The following is a 24,317-nucleotide window of genomic DNA, read 5'->3' on the forward strand; positions in this document are numbered from 1 at the left end:
AACGAGATACGCGTTTTTATAAAAAAAAAAAGAGAGATACGATCGAGATAAAGTTCGTGGAAACAGTCATCACGTGCGACTCGTACTATCCACAACGTGAGAAATGTGTTATTATTTTTTGCAATCTCTAAATACAATGGTCTGCCTAATCGGACGTAATTACGATCTTGTAACGGGGCAAAGATTATCTCGGTCATTTTTAGAAGTCTCTGAACATCAGAAAATCTACGTGCAAAACCTTGTTGGTTATCAGATGTCTCTTTAGGCACGATACTCTTGTTTTTGCATCTGTTAAAGAATAAACGTTCCGTCCGTACTTCGTTCTTTCAAATCGAAACTGTCCAAAAACGTCTACGACAATTTCCATAATCCGCATCGTCTGCTTTCGATGACGAAAAACATCGTTCGTGAAAAGTGTAACGCTCGATTCGAAAAAATATCTCTCGAATCGAAACTATGATCCAAGATATTCGGCGTTATATATTTACCTTCGTCTCGTCACCTTTACAAACTCCGTTCGGAAAGATCTTGCAAAATCGATATCCGCAAACCCTCTTGGCCTTCGAATCGAAACTATCAAAGAAATCCTTCCAAAAATTAAAAATAAAAAACGAAAAAGTCAAATTCAACGACCAGAAAGATGGCAACTTGCGATTCAGAGAAAGCAACATTCGCGAACTCTTCTCGGTCTAACCGTCGAATCGAAGCTACCGAAGAAAGTGTCGCGCGTGTTAAAAAATTCAAGACCTGTGGAATTATATAGCTTCGTCTGGAGTGTTCCACGACCACCATCCCCCTCCTTGGACAATCTAAAAAGGGGCGGAAAACGGTGACGAGCATGGTCGTTGAACAGTCCTATCCGTACGTACAAGCGTCTGGTCGTAGAAAGAAACGATGGAGGCAACGGTGGAAATGGTCGTTGCTCGTCGCGTGGTCTCTTCGTCTGAACGTCGATCAGCCGTCGGATTACGCATGTCCTGGCAGCTGCGCATCCTTCCTGGGCGTTGCAAAGAGCCGCCAATCGGTGAAACCCTCTGATATTAACCACCCGTTCTACCGACCAATGAAATTCCTCCGTTCTATCAGCGAGGGTGTCATCGGCCAGTTGGGCCCGGCGATGTTATCATTTTCGTGGACAAAGGAGGAAGAGGGTGAAAGACGGGAGAACGAAGAGGACGAAACGACTGTCCGCTCTCTTTCTCTCTCTCTCTCTCTCTCTCTCTCTCTCTCTCTTTGGTCATCGATCCTAACGCCTCTACTACACTCTGGGAATCAACACCGCCTTCGGGCCATCGACGTGGGATACTAAGCTCGACCGACTGGGCTGACGGGGTAAGCAAGCGGAAAAGCACGAGCTCGAAGTAACGATTTAATCCTCCTTTCCGTATCCATCCAGCTCGAGGGCTAATCCTTTGCGCAGTTTCAACCGGATTTGCGGCTGCCGATAGGGCGTTTAAGCTGGGAAAATTGTATCGTGGAATATGACTGGAGATCCTCGATGGCTTCCTTCGATGAATATTTAACGATAGCGGTATCTGTCTCTTCGGAAAGTTTCTAGCCAGGTTTAACCCTTTCGCCGCTACGGGCGACTATATTCGCCAACTATCTAACTATCTCTGCACCGGTACGAACGACTATGGTTGCTCGACGGACAGATTTCAGATATTTTTAAGCGGTTTCGGAGAAGACGAACGAAATGGCGCGAAATCGTACGTCGATGTCGCGTTTCTAACGTCACGAGGTTCGCTCGTTCGAGCGAGCGTCTTTCGAAAAATATATCATAAGCAACGTTTCATCGGTAAAATAGTTTTATCGACGAGAGCTAAAACGTCGTTACGTTTCTCTGGCACTGATAGGGAACGCGAACACCGAAACTAACGATCGATCGTTTATCTTGCAAGTTGTACGTTTTCCTGGAACACGTACCTTTGCAGCGAAATTTTCGTTGAAAACGCATTCGCTCGGTTTAATCAACGAGTCGACGAGACGACTGGGACCGATATTCATTTTCTACTTCTTTTCCAGCGGACTAACTTGCTAAAAAAAAAAGAAAACTACTTTCAACTTTACGCATCATTTGCGCAATTACCAGAAAATAGATAGTGTGACATACGAACAAACGAGATCACCGTCGAGATTTTCAGAGAAATCAGTCACATTCGAAATTAGAGAATTTCTAGGGCGAAGATAAAATTGTTGGTTTTTAAACGGGGAAAGAATGGCAGAAAAACGAAAAAGAATGTCATACCGATAACCGAACGCGTAATACTTTTGCCTAATTTTAATCGAGCATCCGATCGAAAAGAAGACGTAAAACTTGCGAGACGACCTAATGCTAGGAAGCCGAAAGAATCCGCCAACATGCCAAACAGGTGTAGTTAAAATATTTGATTCCTTTCCTCGGAACCATGCCGTTTTATCTATCTAACCGATTCCCGTTTGCAAAAATCTGCGAGCGGGATAGAGGCGTTTCCGGCACGGGGCGCGATAAAAGCAAGCTGCACGATGATAAAGCTCCGCGACAGATCGACTCGTAGCCGACTCGTTACGGAATCTTTAACTAACTTGGGTATGGTAATCGGCGCCGCCCTGATTATTTCATCAGAATCGCGCGAACACCTTGCGCCACCACCTTCTCCTGCTTTCTCCCTTTTATTTTCGATCGGCGCACGCTACGTCACTCTACTCTTCCTTTTCCACCCTTGGAACGGTCAGTTCGTTTGCAAAATTTAATGCCTGATCGCGGCAGCCCCGTGAAGTCCTGCCGGGCAGAGAAAAAAAGACGGCGATTCCTAAGCTTAAAAAATAATAGGAAACCAGGGTCCGCTAATATCGTCGGTGGTTACTCGACGAAGCGGCAGCTGCGTGCTTTCGACGAAATTGCCGCCGATGAAATTGCATCGAAGGAAATAGGAGTCTTGCGAGACGACGCTATCCCACCTCTATCCTCTTTTCTCCGCTTTAGCTCGTCTAGCTAACGCGTTCTTTTTCTTTCGTTTCTCGCTGCTTCCCCTCCCTGCCCCCTTCCCTTGGGTAGTTAATAGTTCTAACCGGTTTTATTTGCACGTCGAATCCTCTTCTCGTTCCGCTGTCCACCTCTTTTTTCCTTGCATCCCCGAACGGCATACTTCTTCACGCCTCCCGGGATGCAGCAAATCGCTTGCAAATTTCAACATCCCTCTGGCTTTGGTATAAACACGCGTTTTGGCATAAACGCGCGCGAATCCAGCTTCGAATTTAAGCCTTTCGAAGTCGAAGCTCGTACGGGCTTTTACGTCGTTGTTGCGTGTGACGTTTCTCGTTCGTCCATTTCAAATATATATTTGGCATCTAGCGTAAAATTAGTACATAATAAGCATCTATTTGAGCGCGTAGTAAGCGTCGAGCATGGTAAATTGAAGTTTGTTAATGTAACGATTAATTACGTGTATGTGTGTGTGCATGTGTGCCTGTGTGCCTGACCGTTTAACTTTAATTTTCAATATATCTTCTTTATCTATATATGCGGTTACGAAAAGGACTCGCGCGTTTAACCGAATTCTGCTTTTCGTCTTCAAAGTATCAAAGTTCCGTAGTCGTAGAAAAATACCTCGCTTAGTATGACAAATAATAGTGGCCTGCCGATTCTTTTCGTAACAAAGTATGGTATATATTTCTAGAAGGTGTATACAGATGATGAAATGCTTTCGGGAGCTCGTGCACGTCGAGCAGTCGATATTACCTACGTTCACCGATGATAATCGTTGGTCGGTTAGCCCTTCTGGAAATTCGGACCACGCGTTTCCCACGTATGTAAGCACGCTGTCGTCGAAACTGGGGTAAAAATTGCGTGGCGTCTTCTTATCAGATCGTGCGCAACGATCAGAGGGGTAGGCTTGTAATAGCAACGGAACAACCCCTAACGAGGAGAGCATCAGATGGTTCGGATAGATTAATCTATCGTCGGCGCGCGAGCCGTCGGGAGACACCAGCGAGATTACGACAGAATGCCTATGTCCTGCGCCCTTTCTAACCGCGTCTCATCGCGGAAATAAGGACAGGTGAACAATTCTGAACGATCATCCTCGATGGAACGCCTGTGGAATTTGCGCTGGTCTCCTCGCTATCTTCGCCCTCTGCCATTACTTTCGACAAATAGCTGCCCTTTCGAAATAATTATTTCAGACACTCTCGTTAGTATTTAATATCTCCTTTTATGCGGGATAAGTAATCAGCGGACAGCGTTTTACGTTATCTCTTCTTAATATCCTTGCTGCTTTCTATCGATAATCGAGAAGATGGCTACACGTTGAAACAACGACGATAAGGGTTGATCGAGAGTTTGTCGAAGAATCGAGCAGCCAAAATTATCGATCGCGCTTTCTCACACATTTTTGGATTTTATCGATGTAGCTCGCGAACAATTCGATCGTAGAATCGAAGAAACGTTCTCTGTTTATATTTAATAGTTCCTCGCATCGGTTGTCTCGCAAAAGTTTCTCCTATCCACCGCGACGCTTTAACGTCATCTTTGCGAATCGATCACACTCCACGTAAGAAAATCGAGTTGCACGAAGCCCGACGTCGTTTTTCATTCTTGTCCAACGTATGGTCTCGTTTAATGGATCGATGGCTCGATGACAAACAAGAGAGCGAGCAGCAAAGCACCCTAGGCGCCTCTAACGACCCCCTACAGAGTGATCGTCCAACTCTGGATTTTCGAGTGTGCCACGACCGCAAAAGTCGTCTCTCACCCTCCTTCTTCTCCCCCGATTTTCTCTGTTTGCCAGGGCAGGTTGCGCTCGTTCACGGATCATCGCCGGTTAACCGGTGTTTCGAACCGCATTGCGGTTTCTACAAATGGTACACGCTGTTTGGCGATCCACACCGAAACGCCGCGTTGAAATTTAGGGTTTGGATACTTAGCATCTGGCGCGGAAGCGGGGATCGAGCAGTTTTTACTCTCCAACAACTTGGTTCGAACGTCAACGAGGATCGTGCGAGGCTGTAACCGTTTCACGATGTCCTCGATCCTGGGATTTCGTACGGTTCTACGAAACTGTGGAATTTCTCGCTCTTCGGACGAAATCCTTCCTAATTGGTAATCTCCTTTCTTCGATTAATCGTTGGTTTCGTTTAATTTGTAATTTTATCGATTCGATTAACGGTAAACGGGGCTCGCGATTAAACACGAGTATTTTAAAAGTAAACCGATAAGTCGATAACGCTTCGCGCGGTTAATTATAATTATTACTGATATTTTCGTATCTTCGGTATTCGAATATCCGGACAAGCTATAACTTGAAAGATTTGTAGAACACGAAGAAACACGTGTTTCGCCAAAACAAAACGAAATAAAAAGACTGGAGTAGAGATTATTGGCTGAATCTATGTTTCATCGTAGTTTTATCGCGATCGACTTTAACTTAAAATCTATCATCCATTAAAACGATAAAATTCGCCGTAGCCAGGAAGAGTTTTGTTATATAAAGATTCATTATCCGAATTTATTGAACGATTGTCTAATTTGTAAATGAATAGTTACTACTACGATAAGGAACGTTCTCTTAAAACGATTATCGCGATTAATATAATCAGTGATATTTAAAAGCATCAGCTGTATCGATGAATCGCTCGTTTAATCGCAAGTAGTGCGTTATCGATAAGTTTTTAACGAGTAATTTAAATTTATAATCCGTTGACTTCGATGTAAGCGCCAATGCGCATTACGCTTAGTCTTCGATCAGTCGTTAATTTATACATTTTGATAAACCGAAAGGAGACGATGCGAAGAGTAGAGGGGAAAGCGGATGGAGTTGATAACCTGTTTGGCGAATAGGTTTCTTATGGAAATTCGAATTAACAGGAATTTGCGATTGTAACGAAGCGCGACGATATAAATTTTTGAAACGTAATTTGGAAAGCGTGTCTCAAATTTGTCACCTTCTTATACGAGTCTAGGATTAAAAATTAGTCGAACACGAATAAAACGAAGATACCGCTGAATCCATCGAATATATACTTTGCCGTATCCGTTACCATACCGTCTGCTTCTTATATATTTATCGCGATACACGATGACGAACGCATCTCTGCGAAATGAAAATTACATAAAAAAAATTAACTACAGAAAAAAATGACATAAAATTGTCTAGACATCCTCCGTATAGTAACCTATACTCGTGACGTAAAATACTAAATAAGGTAAAATTGAGCCGAAACTGACGTTTCTCGCTGCCCTGGCGAGTGAGTCGGACGTAGTCACGAGTACGACGAAACGTCGCGTCGGAATCAAACGCGGCATACGCGATATCTACGGTCGAAGAACAAGGAGGATCGAAAGCCGAGGAATACGCCGAAGATGCGCGCAACGAGTAGGCGTGGAAAAAGATCTCGACTATCCTACGATGCAGAAATTCAACGAAGCACGTAGGCGAGTACCTTGAACGCAAAAATCTGGCCTGCGGGTTAATTTAAAAGCCGTTCAATTTGTTTATTAAACCGGTACCGAGTCTCGAGCAAGACGTCAAAGTCTGAATTCCTGGACGTCAAACGGCACGGTGTCGAGCCGCGGGGCACGGCTCTCGAGAAGCAGCAGGACACCACCGCAAAGAAATTTACAACCGGCGGTAATTAAACCTGTTCGATGCGTTTGGATAAAGAAGGCGACATCGTGTCTTCTATCCGGCACACGTGTATAATAAGTCACTCAGACTTCGAAAACGGCACTCCGTCGGTCTGTTCCTCTTCGACCAGCGCCGGTCGCTACCGTTCCTTAAGACCGCCAAAGAGGATAGCCCTGTTGGTTGCCTGGAAGGGACGATTTAGAAGATAAAAATCGAGGCCTTGCTCCTATACTATCCCGACTGTTCTATCTGTTTGGTTATCGCGATAATTCTCCTCTTTCTGATACGAATCGATCTCTTTGGCGAGCTTTTACGAAAGCGTGCCGGCACCTCTAAATTATTCGACGCGAACAGGTGCGTGGTCGAAGGTAACCGGTGACATTTTTATCTGCCTGATAATATAAGTCGCTGTCAAAAGGACGGTTTTGACAAAAAATGTTTGTGAAACAAGAGAGATCTAGAGAAACAGCATAATTTTACAAAATAGATTTATATTTAACGCGGGCAGTACGATAATAAATACGATACTCGTACATACCACGGAATGGCCGACTTGGCAATATCGCGAACAATTTTCAGCGTAAAAGGTAAGCGAAATCGTTTGGAAGCGAGGAGAGTTGAGAAGAGTTTCGGGGGATAATATAAATCTTTGTGTACAGCATGTACGTAGAGCGTCGATCGTCGGATGTGCGAATCGAGAATTGTCATTTTGGAGAAAAGTTGGATAACGATTTTCAATATTATATTTTTAATATTTCTGTAACGATACCATCGGACCATCGTTATTTGTCATCACTGCGAACGATAATTTTTCTATTCTTCGTTTGGTATCGAACAATGATCGAACGTTTAATGCCACTTCTTCAACGCGATCGATCTTTTCATTTGAAAAACATATATTACGGCAAAATTTCATCCATCACGGTCTTCGACGATAATTAATCGTTTTTGCTGCTCTAAAAGCTTCGTAAACCAAAGTTGAACGGATCCGTGATAAATCCAATGAATCGGAATATCTCTTACCTTCGAGCCAGAACCTCCTCTTAATATCTACCCGAGAAACCAAAAATCGAGAGTCTGCTAAACCGTAAATTTACTGGTTTTACTCCGCCTACTACGATACAACGCTACACTCTTCATCGTCGAGAAAGCAGAACAAAAGATAGACGAATCGCGCAAAAAATGGCTGTCTAATGTTCACGCGTGCGGCCACGGCAAATTATCATTCCGCCGCTCTCGAGTGACCGATGGATTCCTTCTTTTCGGATCACACGACCTTCGTGATCGTTCACGAACCGACGATTCGCGGACACGCGTGCACCGTTTAACCAATCGCTTTAATTCGACGTTTCGTCCAACGAAAAGAACGTTCGGTTCCAGGTCCTATATAATTGTCGAGCAAAAGGTACTGTTCGTTCGGCGTGTTGCGCAAGAAACCGAGCAAAACTATTGGATCCAAGGACATGGAAGGGATGGCGCGCGATCGAGCTTCTTCGATTTTCCTGGAACGCATCGGAGGATCTTGTTCGTCAAGTGTTTTAAGGTACTCGCGTGCCACGACTGGCACGATTATTACATCTTCCTCAAAGAGGGAACCAGCGTTATTACGCAACGATTCCGATGTCTGCTTTCGGACGATCTCCTTCTTCTTCCTTCGTGCTCGGTTTTCGTTTTGGCAAGATTCGTGGCAGAAACTGTTTTTCGGGGCGCGATCGAATTTTACCGGCGTTGCGTAACGATCGAACGGCGCCGATTTTCGCCTTTTACAGTTATTTTCTAGTTTCTTACGAATCCGTTGCCTCTTTGGCATCGTGCGTGCCCGACGATAGAAAATATTAAATAAAAAGAAAGTTCGTTAGAATCAAAATCAGCGTCTTGATACTGATCTCGTTACCTAACCCTAAATCGGGATATTTTTTACCATAAAATTAAATTTTATCGACGTCGTATAAGAGTAATCTCTCTGTAAAACGAACTAAACCGAACTAAAAGGAAATACGTCGAAGCATAAAATTCTTTATTACCTTTGCTTCCTAAAATCGTTTGCAAAGGTCTCTTTGTATAAGAAATAACGTTTGGGCTTTTCGAGACAAAAGCGCAGAAACTTTTTCCTACTACGTGTTGAAAAGGTACAATGGATGGGATCGATCTCGATCGAAAGAGATATCGTCGACTTAACGCGGCGGCGTTACCGTCTCATCGAGCACGATAGAAGACGCGAATCGGAATCGCGTGAGCGTGAAGAGAAGTTTGCAGGCGTTAAAAAACTTTCAACATGCCGCGATACACCGCTCGCCAGAGGAGACGCAATTGTCACGCACGGAAACGTGTCGGTGGATGTACGTAAGTACCGTTGAAAACTAAGGAACAACGACTTCGAGGCGGATCAACAGTCGCGAAACGAAAGCACGAAAGTAATTATCTTCGTACGAAAGAAAAAAATTAATTGATCGCTAAATTGCGGTCAATTTCACCGGCACTGCGAAGAAAAATCTTGCTCTGGTAAGTGCAATTACCCGTGTGCAACTACCACGCGAAAAGTCCGAGCGAACTTTGACAAAGTTTCTTTTATCGAACAAATTAAACGGTAATTTAAATATTCTTAATTAACTCGTTACTTACGAATACCGTACGTTCAAAGCTTTTGGTAGATTTTACAGAGCTTTCCGTTCTGTTCTAAAATTTGACGAGCTTTAATCGATCGATGGTGCGTCTCGTCGAACGGCTCTCGTTCCCAAATATCACGTAAATACGTTCTTGGATCGATACGTTATCGTATATTACCGACGTTCGATTCTACCAACGTTTACGTAATCCTCTCTAAATAGACCGATATCTCGTGCTTGTTGCAGCAAAGATGAAAATTCGAGAGTTGGAAAAAATTGAAAGGAAGACTCGCGTATACGTGTTAACGAGGGTTTCTTCGGAATGTTTTAACCATCGAAAAACACGATTCGGTAAAAAATGAGCGGAGTAAGAGCAGAAACGTCCGATATATCCGTACGCCCCCTCGTGCGAATTCAACCCTGACCCGACACGCCGCTCGTCCACCGCTCCAGCATACACCTACCCAAACGTCGACTCGACCCGATCGCACCGCGGCACAAGTAGTACGTGCCAAGTAGTAGGAGTGGAGGATCGGCAGTCTCCCGGCTGGTGGAGGAGGAAAAGCGACTGCGGAGAAGAGTCAGTCAGCCCGCCCACCCCCGTATCGCCGTCTCCGTTCCATCTTCCCTCTTCCGTCGAGCCATCGACCGTACGGCTCTCTCGTGGAAACGGTAACGCTCGCGAAACGCTCGAGAGTGGGTGTCGACGACGGGGAGAGAGAGAGAGAGAGAGAGAGAGAGAGAGAAAGAGAGAAAGAGAGGGAGGGAGAGAGAAAGCGGACGTCGAGCAGCAGAGAAGAAGCAAGAAGGAAAATGGTCCGGAACAGAGACGAGAAGGGGACTTTCCGTTCGCCGGGGCCACGGCCGTGGGCAAGGTGGGCCACGGGCCACAGGGGCAGCCCCGAACCAACGCGTTCAGCACGCGACGACACGCTACCGTCACCTTCTCCCCTCTATACGTGCCTGCCGTCTCTCTTCATCCTCGCTAAAACCCTACATCCGGCTGCCTCGCTCCACCGGGTTCACGCATACGTAGGCGTTTCTGCGTCAACAGACACCACGACCGAAGCGTGGACCGCTCGTGGCACAGGGTACGGGGGACCAAATGGAAAGCAAAGCCCGTAACCCCCGTTCCTGGGCCGAGCCCGCTTCAGATACGTCGTGTCCTCCGCGTGGTCCACATCATTTTCGTCCGCGTCATCCGTCTATCTCTTTCCGGCTTAGCTTCGTTCCATCTTCGTCTTTTCTCGGTCTTTCTAACCCTGCTGCGTACCCTTGTACCCTTTCTCGTTTCGTTCTTGGTCCTCCTTCTATCTCGTTTCGATACTCGGCTCGCCGAAGGTTCCTCCTATTCCCCTCTTTCTCACATCCCCTCCCTCTTCCCACGTGTACTTCCTTCTTCGTCCCGCCTTCGTCTCGCTTCTTTCCTACGCTCTGTACACCTCCTGCTCCCTCCTTCCGGCCGTCCTTCTCGCCGCACGCTCGCCGGCCAACCGCAGTCGTCCAGCGCGCGTTTGCCCTCGTCGCGCGGACCTGCCACTCCGACGGCTACCAGGAGTAGCTGCACGCGCGCACGAGGTGCCCAGCGCCTGGAGGAGGTCCAGGAAGACAGCCGGAGAAGCGGGTACCACTGCGGCCGGCACCGTGCCAACCGAGCTTTCACTCGTCAAACCGATCGATCGTGTAGTACCATCGAGACGAGCTTCTTATCGATAGACGACCGCCGACAGTTTTATCGGCTCGCGTTACCGAAACGGCCTATCGTTTGGTGATATTCTCTTTATCGGACCAATCGCTGCGTATAAATAGTTGGCGACAAGATCCAATTTTTCTTTGCGAGACCATATTTGCTCCAATTATATTGGAAATATAGAAGGAAGTATGACAGTTGGAAGATCGAAGCGGACGAGAAGAAGCGCATGCACCGGACTAGCAAGAAGATTCGATATCGAGTGTTGAGAGAGAAACGAGAGGATCGGGTCGCTAAAGTTTCGCAGAGTGGCGCGCGTCAATCGCTTTCCAGTTAGAACCTCGTGCTAATTGGTGTATCGTTGTTAAAGCACGAGCAAACTGTCTCCGTGTCACCCTCGATCGTCGTTAATCGTAATATCGTCGATGCTTGGCCGAGCCTCGCGAAATCCAGATCGAACGTACGAAAATTCCATGTATTAGAGATCGAAGAAATTGAAAGGAGAAGTTCCGAGGACCGAGCAGAGTCGAATAATTTCTCGAGCAGCCAGTATTCCGTTCGACGAAGGATCGAAGCGTCGAGAAACGATGAGCGTCGATCGCGGCAACGACGACGAAGCAAACTAGCGTCTCTGTTCGAGGATGACATTTAACCTACGTCCTACGGATAGATCGCGTTGATCGCGAGTCATTAACGAGACAATCGACGCGTCGAGCTTTGACGACGCGTGCAAACACAGGATCGAAGCGGAGAGAAACTCGTCGTGGCCTGTCATACGTCGTAGGTGTATCATTATAGAGTCTGGTTTCTCTTGACGCATTCGAACACTCGTGAAAGCGGAATCGCTTCCTGCGACGATAAGTGTCACGGAAGATCGGTGTCTAAATTATGCCGAGAATCGTGGTTTCGCCGTGAATCAAAACCGAGATGGAAGATTGAAAGAGAACTTTCGCAAGAACTTTTGACGCGAATACGATCGACTATTGGTGGCGACTCTGGTCCTTCAGCGCGAGAAGAGGTGGTTCTTACCGAGGGAAAAATCAACAGGTACGTACATCGATTTTCGTTGTATTTTTAACGAAAGTTTAGATCGAAGATGGCAACGGATATTTTATATCAACCTCTAGCTGCAAAGCAACGATTTAACTCTCTAGAACGTCGCTTATTTCTTAACGATTTGATTTATAATATAACGTAGATACCGATGATAGTCGGGGAGAATTGCTTTCGAATAATCGTAGAATGTAAATGGAATATCGTGTCGTTTATTTGATAAAGGTTACGTTTACTTCATGTTGATTTACGTAATTTATTAGAGTCTTTAGTTGTGGAATATTTTAACGAGTATGAAATTATTCGAGTAGATCCATTCATTTAGATAACCTCGATAATTTACCGAGTAACTCTTTTCCTATGTAATATCTTAAAATCCATTTTTGCGACTATTAATCGTTCATTAGAATCGTGCTGATTCATTTTAAAGTTAAAAAAAAAAGAAAAAAAATAGTAACGTTGCTCCGCGATCAAAGAAAAATTTCGCCTACGTTCACAATTTTGATCCAAACCGAACGATTTAACCTCGTAGAATCGATCAGATTTGCCTTTTATACGTTTCGCACGAACCTCGATTCGAATATTGTGACGCGGAAACAAACAACGAAACGTAACTGTAAATATCGATCCTTCCCTGTTCGCTGATTATGCTCCAATTTCCAAATTGTCCAACTACCGTTTCACCAAATTTGACAAACATAATTGATCAAATTGCAAAGGAACTTTCAAAAACAAGTAGAACTTCACAGCCGAGAGAAACGCAAAGATCTTTTTTCCGTTCAATTTCAGTTGCGATTAAGTCGAAAATAAAGTAAAAAGGAAAAGGAACACGTGCGACCGTAGTCGAAACACGTCCCTCTGATTCCTCCGATTCGGGGAACGAGGAATCTCCTCTTTCCACTGGCGGGTCTCGATAACCCGAAATGAAGGGTATCATCGTGCGGCCGTATGCGTGTCAATGACATAACACGAAAATCAGCGGCGCTAATTACGCGATAACGATCCACCGTTAGGGGCCCCGACATGGCGAAGAGGAACGACTCGTGTGCCGGTTCTTTCGATCGGCGAAAGAGGAAAGAAAGAAAACGCGAGCATGAACTGCCCGTGACTACGTCCAAACAAGGAAGCCCTTAACGTATTTGTGTGCGTCTATATACATATGTACATACATACATATATATATATATATAAGTTTATACGCGAGATAAAGACTAGATGTACCGTGGCTCGCAAAAGTATTCAAATACTTGTAGATATTTTTTACGCAATTTTATTTTCCATTATAAATCCATTATTTCGATAAAAGTTTGCCACTCTTACGCTATCGGACCAAAGTTTAAAATCGCCACACGTTCCACGCAACACGAGAATTTTACAAAAATCAATTTGAAATTCTGCATGAGACTACATACATAACGAACGAAAGGATATAATCGTTGATATTTATGACGTTAATTCCGAATTAACGATAATATTCCGATAATGTAAGGTACTAGACAAAGCGGAATTTGTCAAACTTTTCCAAACGGTGTAACGTAAATGCTGTAACGTTATGTATATTTATAGACAGCAGTGTATACGTGTATAAACACACGTAAGTATACGACACGCGGGTCCTTGTATACCTGTACCTGGTCCTACGTGTATACATATACGTATAGAGATTTATTCGGTTTGGATATACGCGATAAATATTAAAGTTCCTTATAAAACACAAAGTTCTGCCGCTCTGCTTGGCCGGCGCAACCGGGGGCCTCTGACACGCCATTGCTTCATTTAAAATGCAAATTCGTCCGTGTGGCGTGAACCACAGCGGCCCGAATTATTCTAATTACCTCCCTCCAGTCCCCTGTCCGCCCTTTTTGCTCGTTGCTTCGCCGCGCTCTCGAAAGCTCACCAGGCTTCTTGGTGCTCGCCTTCGATATATTTCGAGGGAGAAAAAAAAAAAATCGAGATTCCGCTAAATTCGTGCTTGTGCTCGACGATAAGCGACAATTTTATGTCGGTTTTCCAGCTAACCTTGAGCGACGTGGCCCCGAAGATATTCTTTTTGCGTTTAATATTCGATGCAATTTTGTGGCATGCCAAACATCGTTATACATCGTACAAATACCTTTATAAATAGAAAATTTAAAAAGGATAATGCCGGTCAATTACGTAAAAAGGCGATATTTATCGAACGACCAATTTGTCGCAAATTGATAGAGATTTTTACAGTTTACGCGTATGATATATCGCTGACATCCTTAAGTAGAATACCAAAGTTCGTGCGTTCTCTCATGATCGGCTTCTCCGACTATCGGAATACGCGAATAATCAACTCCGTATCAGCCCCGATTTGTATCTTTCGGTTATAAAAAACCGCGGAACCTTGAGTCAGACTCGAGCCAAGTTATTTAACCGTAGGGCGCTTAGCTTCAACTTGTACTTCGTATTTCGCACGATAGATGCGTTTGACGGTATTTTTGATCACGTGATACCTAGAATACACGTTACAGTACTAATTTTAAGATCGATTAAATTCAAGCAGTAGATATAAAAAGAAAGGAATAAAAAAGTAAATTCGATCCAATGTCTTGCGGATGATCTGACAACGAGATCTAAATCGTTAAATCGTAGGAACGAACGTCAAACGCTATCCTACCGTACGAAAATCAAAAATTACGTTCGCTCGTGCTTTCGAATTTCTCACTTTCGTTAGCAAGCGAATTAAAGCTTTCGAATGTTGCTTATCCATCTTCGAAAGGAAATCGCGACACAAGTTTTTTTACACGGAACCGCAACGTAAATAGAGATGATGGGAAAGAAGAAAAGTTGGAAAAAGGTGGCCAAAGGAAGAAGCTAGCAGGTAGAGCGGCGACGGTAGCCACGGCCAATAGGTACGCAGAAACGTGTTAAAGTGTGCTAGAAACGAGCATAGATTATCGTGGGTAACGTGTTCACGATCCGAGCGAGATGTCGTGTGCATGTAGGCCTAATATATTCAGATTTTTATGGCTGGTGGCATATCGGAGATACGGCGGTCCACCCCCGTCCCCCTGTCACCCTCCTCCCACCCTGAACGCGGTGTAACGTTGGCTGTGTCGGGGCAAGCCTTCTCCACGTACCACTTAAAGCGGGGTAACCTAATGAATAAACAAAAACTAGATTTCGCTTAGGGCTTACACGTAAAAGCGTGACCTTACCGGCGATTTACCGCCTGCGGTTCTCAAATCGAACCTTTTCCACGGCTGGATAACCTCGAACAGAAGACGTAACAAGGGAAATGGATTTCTAACTTTCACGATGATCGGATGACATATTCGCGGCTCTTCGGATTTCCATCGTGTTTTCAACGTCAATACCTGTCGTCATCGATACCCACGTTTCCCGAAAAAAGAATTTTATTTGTAAATAACATTTGCTCGAATAAGTAACAATATCGACTTTCGCCAAATTTACTTTACTTTCCGTACATTTCGATTCCATTCTAACGAAATATTTATTACATCGCGCAAATATTATGGCAGCCATATGGGAAACAAGCCCATCTTTAACTAAACCGTAAAGACTTGCCGATAAAACTTTCTCGTTTCTCGAGTTATCCAACTAATCGGTTAATAACGATCGATTAATCGCGAATGGAATACTACGCCGACTCTAAAACATCGATCGCTGCTTCGAATTAACTTACAACCTCGTGTTATCGTTACGTTACATTTTGATCCGTACTGTATCTTCCTTTTTCAAACGTTTCCCGTGTCGACGATTCCTACGTCGGAAGAAAAGATGCAGAGGTTCGTGCACTCGTTTCAGACGGATATTATGTTGGACGGTTACGTAGTTTGTCGCTTGGCAATCCCTTTGAAGAAATTTCTTCGGGCTTTCTTCTTTGCTGGATCGTTATCGCAAGGGTTAGAGGGATTGGTTTTTACCTCGGTGACTCGATGCGAAACGACGCAGCGAAGGATTCTTCGCAAAGTTCTTTTCCTATTTATCCACGGAATGATGAAATATATTTATGCTCGTAACAATAACGAGTTGAAGTTTGATAAGATTCTTTTAACTTTTGTCGACGATATATTAAACAATAATGGAAAGAAAAGGATTACGTTCGTTCGATGATAAATGTTTCCAAGCGTACGATAGCTAAGCGAAAAATATGCACACTATACTTTTTGAAAAGTGGAGCAGCGAGAGAGAAGACCGCGTCAATCGTGTTTGGAGCTCGATGCTGTCTTACGCAGGCATCGATGTCACCGCAGTTACGCGTTGTTCCTCGGTTTTCGAGTCGTTATAATCGATTCCTGTACGCTTAATTTTGTCCAACGTTTTACCGTTCGTGCGATACTTATGCACTCAACTGATTAATTCGATTTGAGATAATTGAAAGATCACGAAGGAACGAAAATCGAAGGAATCGCAAAGGAGACGTTGCAGAAAGCTACGTAGAATGCGTTAAATGCGTTGCTTGCTAAGGAAAATTTCATTTACGAGGTCTCGCTCGTGTTGCCGATCAAAGACCTTGAATCAACATAAAGATAGTAACGGCGTTAAATCAATTTAGTCAGATTATTCTTAACTTACTAAGAAGCATCTACGGATTTCTTTCGCGATAACGACGGAACTTTGAGCGAGTTCAAGCAACGTTCGAGTATCGAAATAAACGATTCGTTTCTCAAGAAGTAGTCCGTGAATGCCTTAAAATCCTTAGAATCTATTTACGAATCGAACGATCCTGCCGTAATACGCGTTATAAAGTGCTCGCGCGATAACCCGCATACCCAAAATCTGTAAATTAATTTACATTCAAAGTCGAACAGGCCTTGTTAAGCCTTAAAATTCCACGGTACACCGGCCCTTGGAGTTTCGGCGTTTCCACAAATTTTTACACGCCCCTGGTCATCCTCTTTTTATCCGAAGCATCCATCAAGCCTTTAGGCGCGAGTTTCGGCCAAGCCGCGTAATTGAAACATCGGTATCATAGCGTGGCCAAAAGAAATTCACGGCGGCCCCCTTGCGAACCGGGAGAAAAATTCAGCGTGTCGGAGTCCGAGAGCGTTCGGTTCGTACGTCACTTTTGCACGTACCGTGGGGCGAGCGAACAGCAACATCGAAGAAAGAAATAAAGCGGGAGGCGGGACACGTGTTCACGAGAGAGTAACAACGGCAAAACACGTGGCGCGCGAGAAATGCGGCGAACGATCCGCGTTGCCGGCCCTGTTTGATTTATAATAATCGTTCAATCCTCATTACCGAGATATTTTATTGTGGCGACCGCTGTTCGACGAGAAACTCGCCGCGCGGAATTTCCGATCATCCTTTCGAATCGAACGCAACCTCGCTGACGCCTACGAAAGAAAATTGTCCGTAATTTTCTTCCTATGTGGAACGAAGGAAGCGTTTTGTCTCGTAAATATTAAGCCTCGAAGACGATGGTTAGCGATAACGATAACGGCAAGGTAGCTTCTTTTTCATCTAAAACGTTTCGCTTTTTCAGGCACAATAGATATAGATAGTCGATCGTTGGTCGCACGATCTTTCGCGGCAACGTTCGCACTTGTATCCTCGATGTTTCAACGTCGACATCGATTCTTCGACTTCCGAATTCCTAGATTTTCCAATTCTTGCCATAACTATCGAATTAAAAAGAAACGAATCGATCCTTCCATAGATACATATAGTTTGCAGCAGACGCGTTTCCATTCGACTCGTGGCTACTAAGATTAAATCGGAATACGTTTACTGATCTTCGAATTTAACCTTCGATTTCCTACTGAGATTACACGAAGACACGTGATTTCTTTAAGAAGAACTGAACTATATATATATATATTCGGATACTCGATGACTTGGCATAGTACGAACGAAACTTGAAAGAGCGCGTCAAAGACATAAAATTAAATACTTTGTACGAGTAATCGATTTTCTGCAAAATTTCAATCGCGCAGATGTCCGTGCCGCGAAAGTAAAAGGTATCTTCGCTGAAATATGAAAATTCGAGAAAGCGAGTACGCGTGCCGAAAGAAACAGGCTTTGAAACGAAGAAAAGAACCTCCCTCGATGACGGTTTCGCGACGAAAGTTGGTCTAATTAAATTAATACGCGTCGTTGTACATCCTGCTTCTGAATCGTGCTCGTATCTTCGGACGAATAAAGGGGTTATTGCGTTTCGTACAACCGCTGCTTTAACGAGTAACGCTTGACACCTTGAAATCACTTCGTGATGGAATTTGGTATCCGCGAACTTTACAAACACCATATACGTAGAATCGAGTTTTTCCACGGCGATCGTCGACGCCGTAATAACTTTGCACCGTCAATTTTCCAGGTCTTTGCACGGACGCGGGGCAAAAATGTTCAGCTTGTTTTCTTGCGAGACACCGACTCGAATACGACATTCCCGATTTCTTGCGGATCTCGAAATTTCGCTGATACGCGACACGATTCTCACGTTCGTTTTTCTCCTCGATAATACCGTATATCTTAAATCCAGCAGACGCAAATCTTATCGACGATAAATCGGACGAGCAATATACGTAACTAATTCAAAAGTAATTTAAAATAACAAAATGCAAAGAAAGCTGTCCGAAATTCAGCCAGGCGATAATATTCGATAGATATCTCTTCGAATTCGCGTTAGTATCCGCGATCTGGCCGATTATTCTCAGCCGTGACGCTTTCGGTGATACCTATTCCGAGATGTAAATTATCTCGCGACCGATCGATCAGCTTCTTCGAACGAGCAACGAAGAATCGTAACAAAATTTATAACGGAAACGAGGAGGAAGAAGAAAAAGAAGAGGAATAATTTCGTCGATAGCGCGACCGTGCAGCCGCGTAACGTGTAATAGTTACATCAGATTAGGGGAGCGAGCGTGTAAGCAGGCTTAATGCGTGGGTAGCCATCGAGTGACCGGGGTGAGCTCGGTACTCGTTGCACACAGCCGAGAATACACCTGAAACCGTGCTCTCTACTCGGTTCACAAACACAACCGTGTTGGCCATTTGCTCCGCTGGCGGGGACCTCGACACGAACGAGGCGAGGGTAACGACGAGAAAGCAAAGGGCGACGGGGGTAGCGGGTGCTTTGGTAATCGCGCATTAATTTGCATCACAAAGTACACGCCACCCGCCACGCTACGCACGCATTCCACGTAGTTTTCCGCTACCGTTCGATCTCTTTAGAGTTCTCAAGCCGTCGCGGTCGCGACCGACACACCCACCGGTTTCCTCTCCTTTCCATATCCAGCGACTGTCTACGTACTTCTTTCGATCAAGTATCTACGCGTTAACGCGACTATCGATCTGCGCTGTTACGCGACCTTGAGACGCGGAACGCAATCGCGACGTTCGAACCCTACGCTTTCGAAGATTTAGCGAGAATTCGTTTCGTATCGAGCAGAAGATCGCGCGTTGTTTCGTGGAAGAAAAAGGGCAGACTTTCGACTACGAACGAAAGGATTATCGGATGATTGTTTTGTAAATTTTGTAAATTCTCGCGTGTCGCGAAAGAACTACTCCACCTTTACTCGCAATCGAAGGAGAAGAGAAACTTTTATACGGATAAAGAAACGCCGGGTAGTTGCAAGATTTACGTAGGAACGAGAGAATGTTAGTCAACGTTCGAAGAGTCGGAAGAAAAATGATCGCGTCTTATTCGTTATGCCGTTTAAAAAGTATTTTGTTTCGTTTTAGACGTTTCGGACGCTTATGATTCCGTAATTAGAGTACTTTGGCGGAAATAGAAAGTACAGGGTGGAACGGTGGTTTGCTCGTCCAAAATACTTGACGAAACAAATAACTTTTAACGATAGTTATACCTGTATAACGTTTCTGCCGTTGCTTATTTCGACGAAAATTGCTACTGTAGGACAATCGGGGAGAATTGGAGAATCAGTGAAACGAATTAATGAGCGGTTGACGTGGCATATGATTTGCGATCGAGTGTGTCTAATAAGACGGCGCTTGGAATATTTTCGCGAAACTACCCGTTACGATTCTACGATAAAAAATTGTACATATACATACTTTTGTATCGACGCGATACAGCGATCGAACGTTTCTTTATATTATTACCTAACAACCGTCCGCCATGTACGATCATCTTAAATTTTCCTAATATAGAAATTTCGAATACGAATTTTTCGTTTTATATAACGGTAATGCGAGGTACCTGTCTGGCGATTTTGATTATTCATCGTTCGCTCTCGTCGCTGGTTACCACCGAAACGTCTTAACTCGACCAATAACTTGGCACGTTGTAATAATTCCAGCGCAAAATAAAAAAAGAACAAACCGGATCCTCTTTCTCGACCTCCAACGAACGCGATTTAGTTACAAGCTACGTCTGCATCGATCCCTAAAATAAGACGCCGATAAGCGATTTAAATCGTTTCTTAAACGTTAGGTTAAAATTAAATCGACAGGAATTGTTCGGGAGGCTCTGCCCGATCGAATTACAGCTGCCTTTACGCGCGTTTGTCTCCGGGTGGCAAAATCGTCGATACGCGCGCCGATCGCGAATAATCGACCTGGGCTCAATTTCACCTGCGATTACGTTATTTTCACGGAATGAGAGTCACGGTACCGGCAAGCGATAATATTTTGCCGCGTGGTACGGTTGCATATTTAAGGGTTGCCGTGTCAAGCGTCAAGCGCGCCCTTTGAATACATTTAAATTCATTAACAGTAAAGGCTATGTTCCCGTAAACTGCGGCGCACACATGCGAGGCCTTCTCTCAACACACGTACGAAATATGGTCATCGTTGTGCCATAAAACGGACGAACCCGGCGCTCGAAATAATTGCGTGCACTAAAGAATCGACCGATGATTGCGAATGATCTACATTCGTTAATGAACCGTTCTCGTTTCTGTTCCAGACTATCGCGGAAATCCTTGGATCAATATGCCGCATACAGGTGAGTTCTACTACACTCCTACCTTTACTACCTTGTATTTCCCCTCCTTTTTAATATGCTAAACAGATTGTATTTAATCGAGTTTTGCACTCGTGAAATTCGTCAATTTTAATTTTCCAGAACGCCGAACGATCGTATCGTATTCTTCCGTGATTATACGATATTATAATGTATTTAAATCAAAGGCTATACGCGTTTATCTCCTAGTAGCGTCTTGGAAGCTCAATGCAGGTTTATTGTTTCTTATATGAGAGTATTTGCATATACATGAGAATATGGGGAATTATATTTGTAGCAATTACCATACAGAGCTTTCTAGCTTGTACGGTTAACGTTTCTGGACACTGTAGCCAACAGTCTTTTAAGGAAGAAAAGATACGAAGGAAATTGCAATTTCGTTCTTTACGAGTTTTCCATCGATCGAACTCCTTCCGGGGTTTCTTTGTCGATATCGGTGTTAAAATCTCGATTTCGCCATGTTCAATTTCTATTTCCACTTCTACTTGGAATTTGCAGATTTCTATTATCTATCTGTCTATCCGTCTATCCGTAGTCTATATAGGTTTCTTGGAAATTATCCGTCGTTTCCTTCAGTTTCGTTAGCTCTTTGCTCTATCGCTGGTATCTTGAATTTTACTTTTATTCTCATTGCCAGTCCTCCTTTCGGTATTCTTGCGCTAACTTTATTTATTGCTGCATCTGTTTTTTGACGCCCTTGTACCACTTTTTATAATTACTAAAATTACTTGCCCGTTCTCCTTGCGCTGTTTTATTGTTGCTAAAATTTCTTTTTTAATGTCCTTACACCGTGATTTCGTTTTTTCCCTTTATCTGCTTCTTCGTTGCCCTTGCAGCGCTTTTTTATCGTCGCAATTTATTCTCTAAAGTTCCTACGTTATTCTGTAATTAACGTAACTTCTTTTTTAATATAATCTTGTTCAACGACGACTTTCTCGTACCTCGCGCAAACTTAAAGCGCCCCTCGACGATAGAAGAACGCGAACCGAACAAAAAGACGAAGAGACATGCTTGGAAATTGACGAAATTTTTCTCAAAAAATTACGCGACAAAAATTAAGCGACAGAAATTCAGACTCGACGAAACAACGAACGCCAGCGAATCAGCCATCGAACAAACGAGTCTTGGCAAAACTGACGTATTAGCAACGCTGATACAGCGCTATGAATATCGACTGTTTCAGATTTATACGATGACATTTATGCCAGCCTCTCGTTATCTTTTCTCGGACATTTATTACGAGGTCAGCTACCGTCGGCGAGATCAGAAGACGAGTCGTTCGCTGGTGAAAATTAAAATCGCTCCTTTCTTATTCTCTTTGAGCGTGCACGCGCGCTCGCGTCCTTTCTTTCGCGCTCGCTCCTTCTTTCTTCTCCTCCTGCCTGCTCCTCCTTGATTCCTTCCACGAGCGATCGGACGCTCGAGGCGTCGGCTAAATTACGATTTAGAAGCCAGTTTGACAGTAATTAACGAAGAATTTTATACGGCGAATCGAGAGGCGAGATCTATAGACCTGTTATTAAACGAGTTTAATTATATCGCACTGTCTGCCGTGCTTTTTGCCTCTCGGGTTCCACTCGCCGTCGTTCCTTCTCCTCGTTTCCCTCGTTCAACGTTTAAGTAGATTATTAACACGACTTGTAAGACTTCTAAACAAGCTGCAGTATCGAGATTGCAGTTGAAACGAAGAGAGGATTGTTTTTTTCTTTTCCTTTTTTTCTTTTTTTTATTCCTTTTAACGATTTAGCTATCATCGACGCATACGTTGTATCGCCTTGATTACTCGAGCAATTAAACGGTTAAGTATCCGAACTGAGACTTTATTTGATCGAGGCAAAATGATTTACGATCGATCGCAGATCTTTGCGTCAAAAAATGCCTGCGACATTAGCGATCGATATAATTAGAACGCGTGGTAGAACGGTGGCGTAGGTAGAGCAGAATAGGATTTAAGAAATACGACTTTTAAGTTCTATCTATAAGAAATAAGAACTCTTTGAGCGAAATGGTACAGCGAAATATGAATTTCTCTTCGCAAAGGATTCTTTTATTTTAGAAATTTGATAATTCAAGAATTCTCTTTAATTTTAAAATTCGTCACTTTCGTCTCATATTTCTACGAATACGATCAAAGGAATGAAACTCAAATGGAAACTCGTTTCGTTTATTACACAAGTATCGTAACTTTCACGCATTGTGGACACTTTCGACCATGTAAATCCATAAATCCATAAATATCTACTTGTCTGCTTATCGCTACTTATTTTTATTTATCTTTATTTATTAATCCACGTTCAACGGATATAACCAGCCATACAGAGTACCTAATACCTAGCAAATTTTTCATCGTAAAACCGATCCGATCTTAAAACGTGCTCGTTCAACCCTCGGCATCTTCGTATATACTCTTTACAGATCATCGAAAGAGTCGGGTGAAAATCTTATCAGCCATTAACCAGCCGATTAGCTGTTAACGCAGCTTTAAAGAGAGCCGTACGAAGGGCGTAAGTATCGCTCGTACATTTCAATTACGAATACATGCGATTTAGGATCGACTGCAGAGCGAAAAAGAGAGATCATCGCATCGCGTGTCCCTCGTGCGCAAAGAAGAGGGCAAGATGGAGAAGGAAGGAGAGAAAAAATCTGTTAGCGTAGATGGATCGTGATTACAGGTAGGGCAGGTGTATAGTTTGGTTAGGGCCTAAATGGCAAACGCGATACCGATCGACGCGCTTGCCCGCATTAGTTCGCTAATTCTAAGCTAACCGTTATTACGTATCCGAAGATATAATCCTTCTTCGCTCTTCTATGCTCGCCAGCCGTCGCATAAATATCTTTCTACCCCCGCTAGTTTATGGCCTACACGGTGTTACGTGTCGGTATGCATCGACATGCTATTTCGCATATCTTTTTTCATCTTGCTCATCTTCTTCTTCCTCCTCCTCCTCCTCCTTTCTCTCTTACGATTAGTCTCGCTTCGTTCTTTCCTCGGTCTTATCAACCGTCTTCGATCCCTTGTCCGAGATTTTGCTCTTCGACCGCTATACGCAGCAATTAAACTTATACGTATAGCGATTCACGATGATCGAACTTGGTTCGAGCTCGCGAGTTTTTTTCCTTTTCTTTTTTTTTTTTTTTTTTTTTTTTCATTTTCTAACGAAGCGCGAAAGATCGGTTTCCGGCGATCGTGTGCGAAAGGCTCCTCTTCGGTTGGTCGATCGAGCTTCTTCAGCTTCTTGCGATGCGAGTTACCGATTATACGTTTAATCGTTATTAGCTAGTTAAAAAATGATCGTCCTCCATTGACGGCGGAGTTTTATGCAAATTCATACTTTTGACGGTACGATTAAGAAAATGGAATCTACGCAGAAAATGATTTTCCATCGAGTTGCAATGCTCGATAGAAATATGGAATAGGAAACGTGGATATTTTACATGTTTTG

General features: G+C 43.9%; 1 protein-coding gene across 1 annotated transcript in view; it reads left to right on the forward strand.

Annotated features, from left to right (window-relative positions):
• Positions 1-11,431: 11,431 nt before the first annotated feature.
• LOC132912922 (paired box pox-neuro protein) overlaps positions 11,432-24,317 on the forward strand; it is a 31,782-nt gene continuing 18,896 nt past the window's right edge. Inside the window, exons 1-2 of the mRNA XM_060970753.1 lie at positions 11,432-11,948; positions 20,818-20,856. Coding sequence (XP_060826736.1) covers positions 20,844-20,856 — 13 coding nt within the window. The 5' untranslated portion in view covers positions 11,432-11,948; positions 20,818-20,843. The remainder of the gene's footprint in view (positions 11,949-20,817; positions 20,857-24,317) is intronic.

This window comes from Bombus pascuorum, chromosome 12 (assembly GCF_905332965.1).
Source record: "Bombus pascuorum chromosome 12, iyBomPasc1.1, whole genome shotgun sequence".
NCBI classification, from domain to species: domain Eukaryota; kingdom Metazoa; phylum Arthropoda; class Insecta; order Hymenoptera; family Apidae; genus Bombus; species Bombus pascuorum.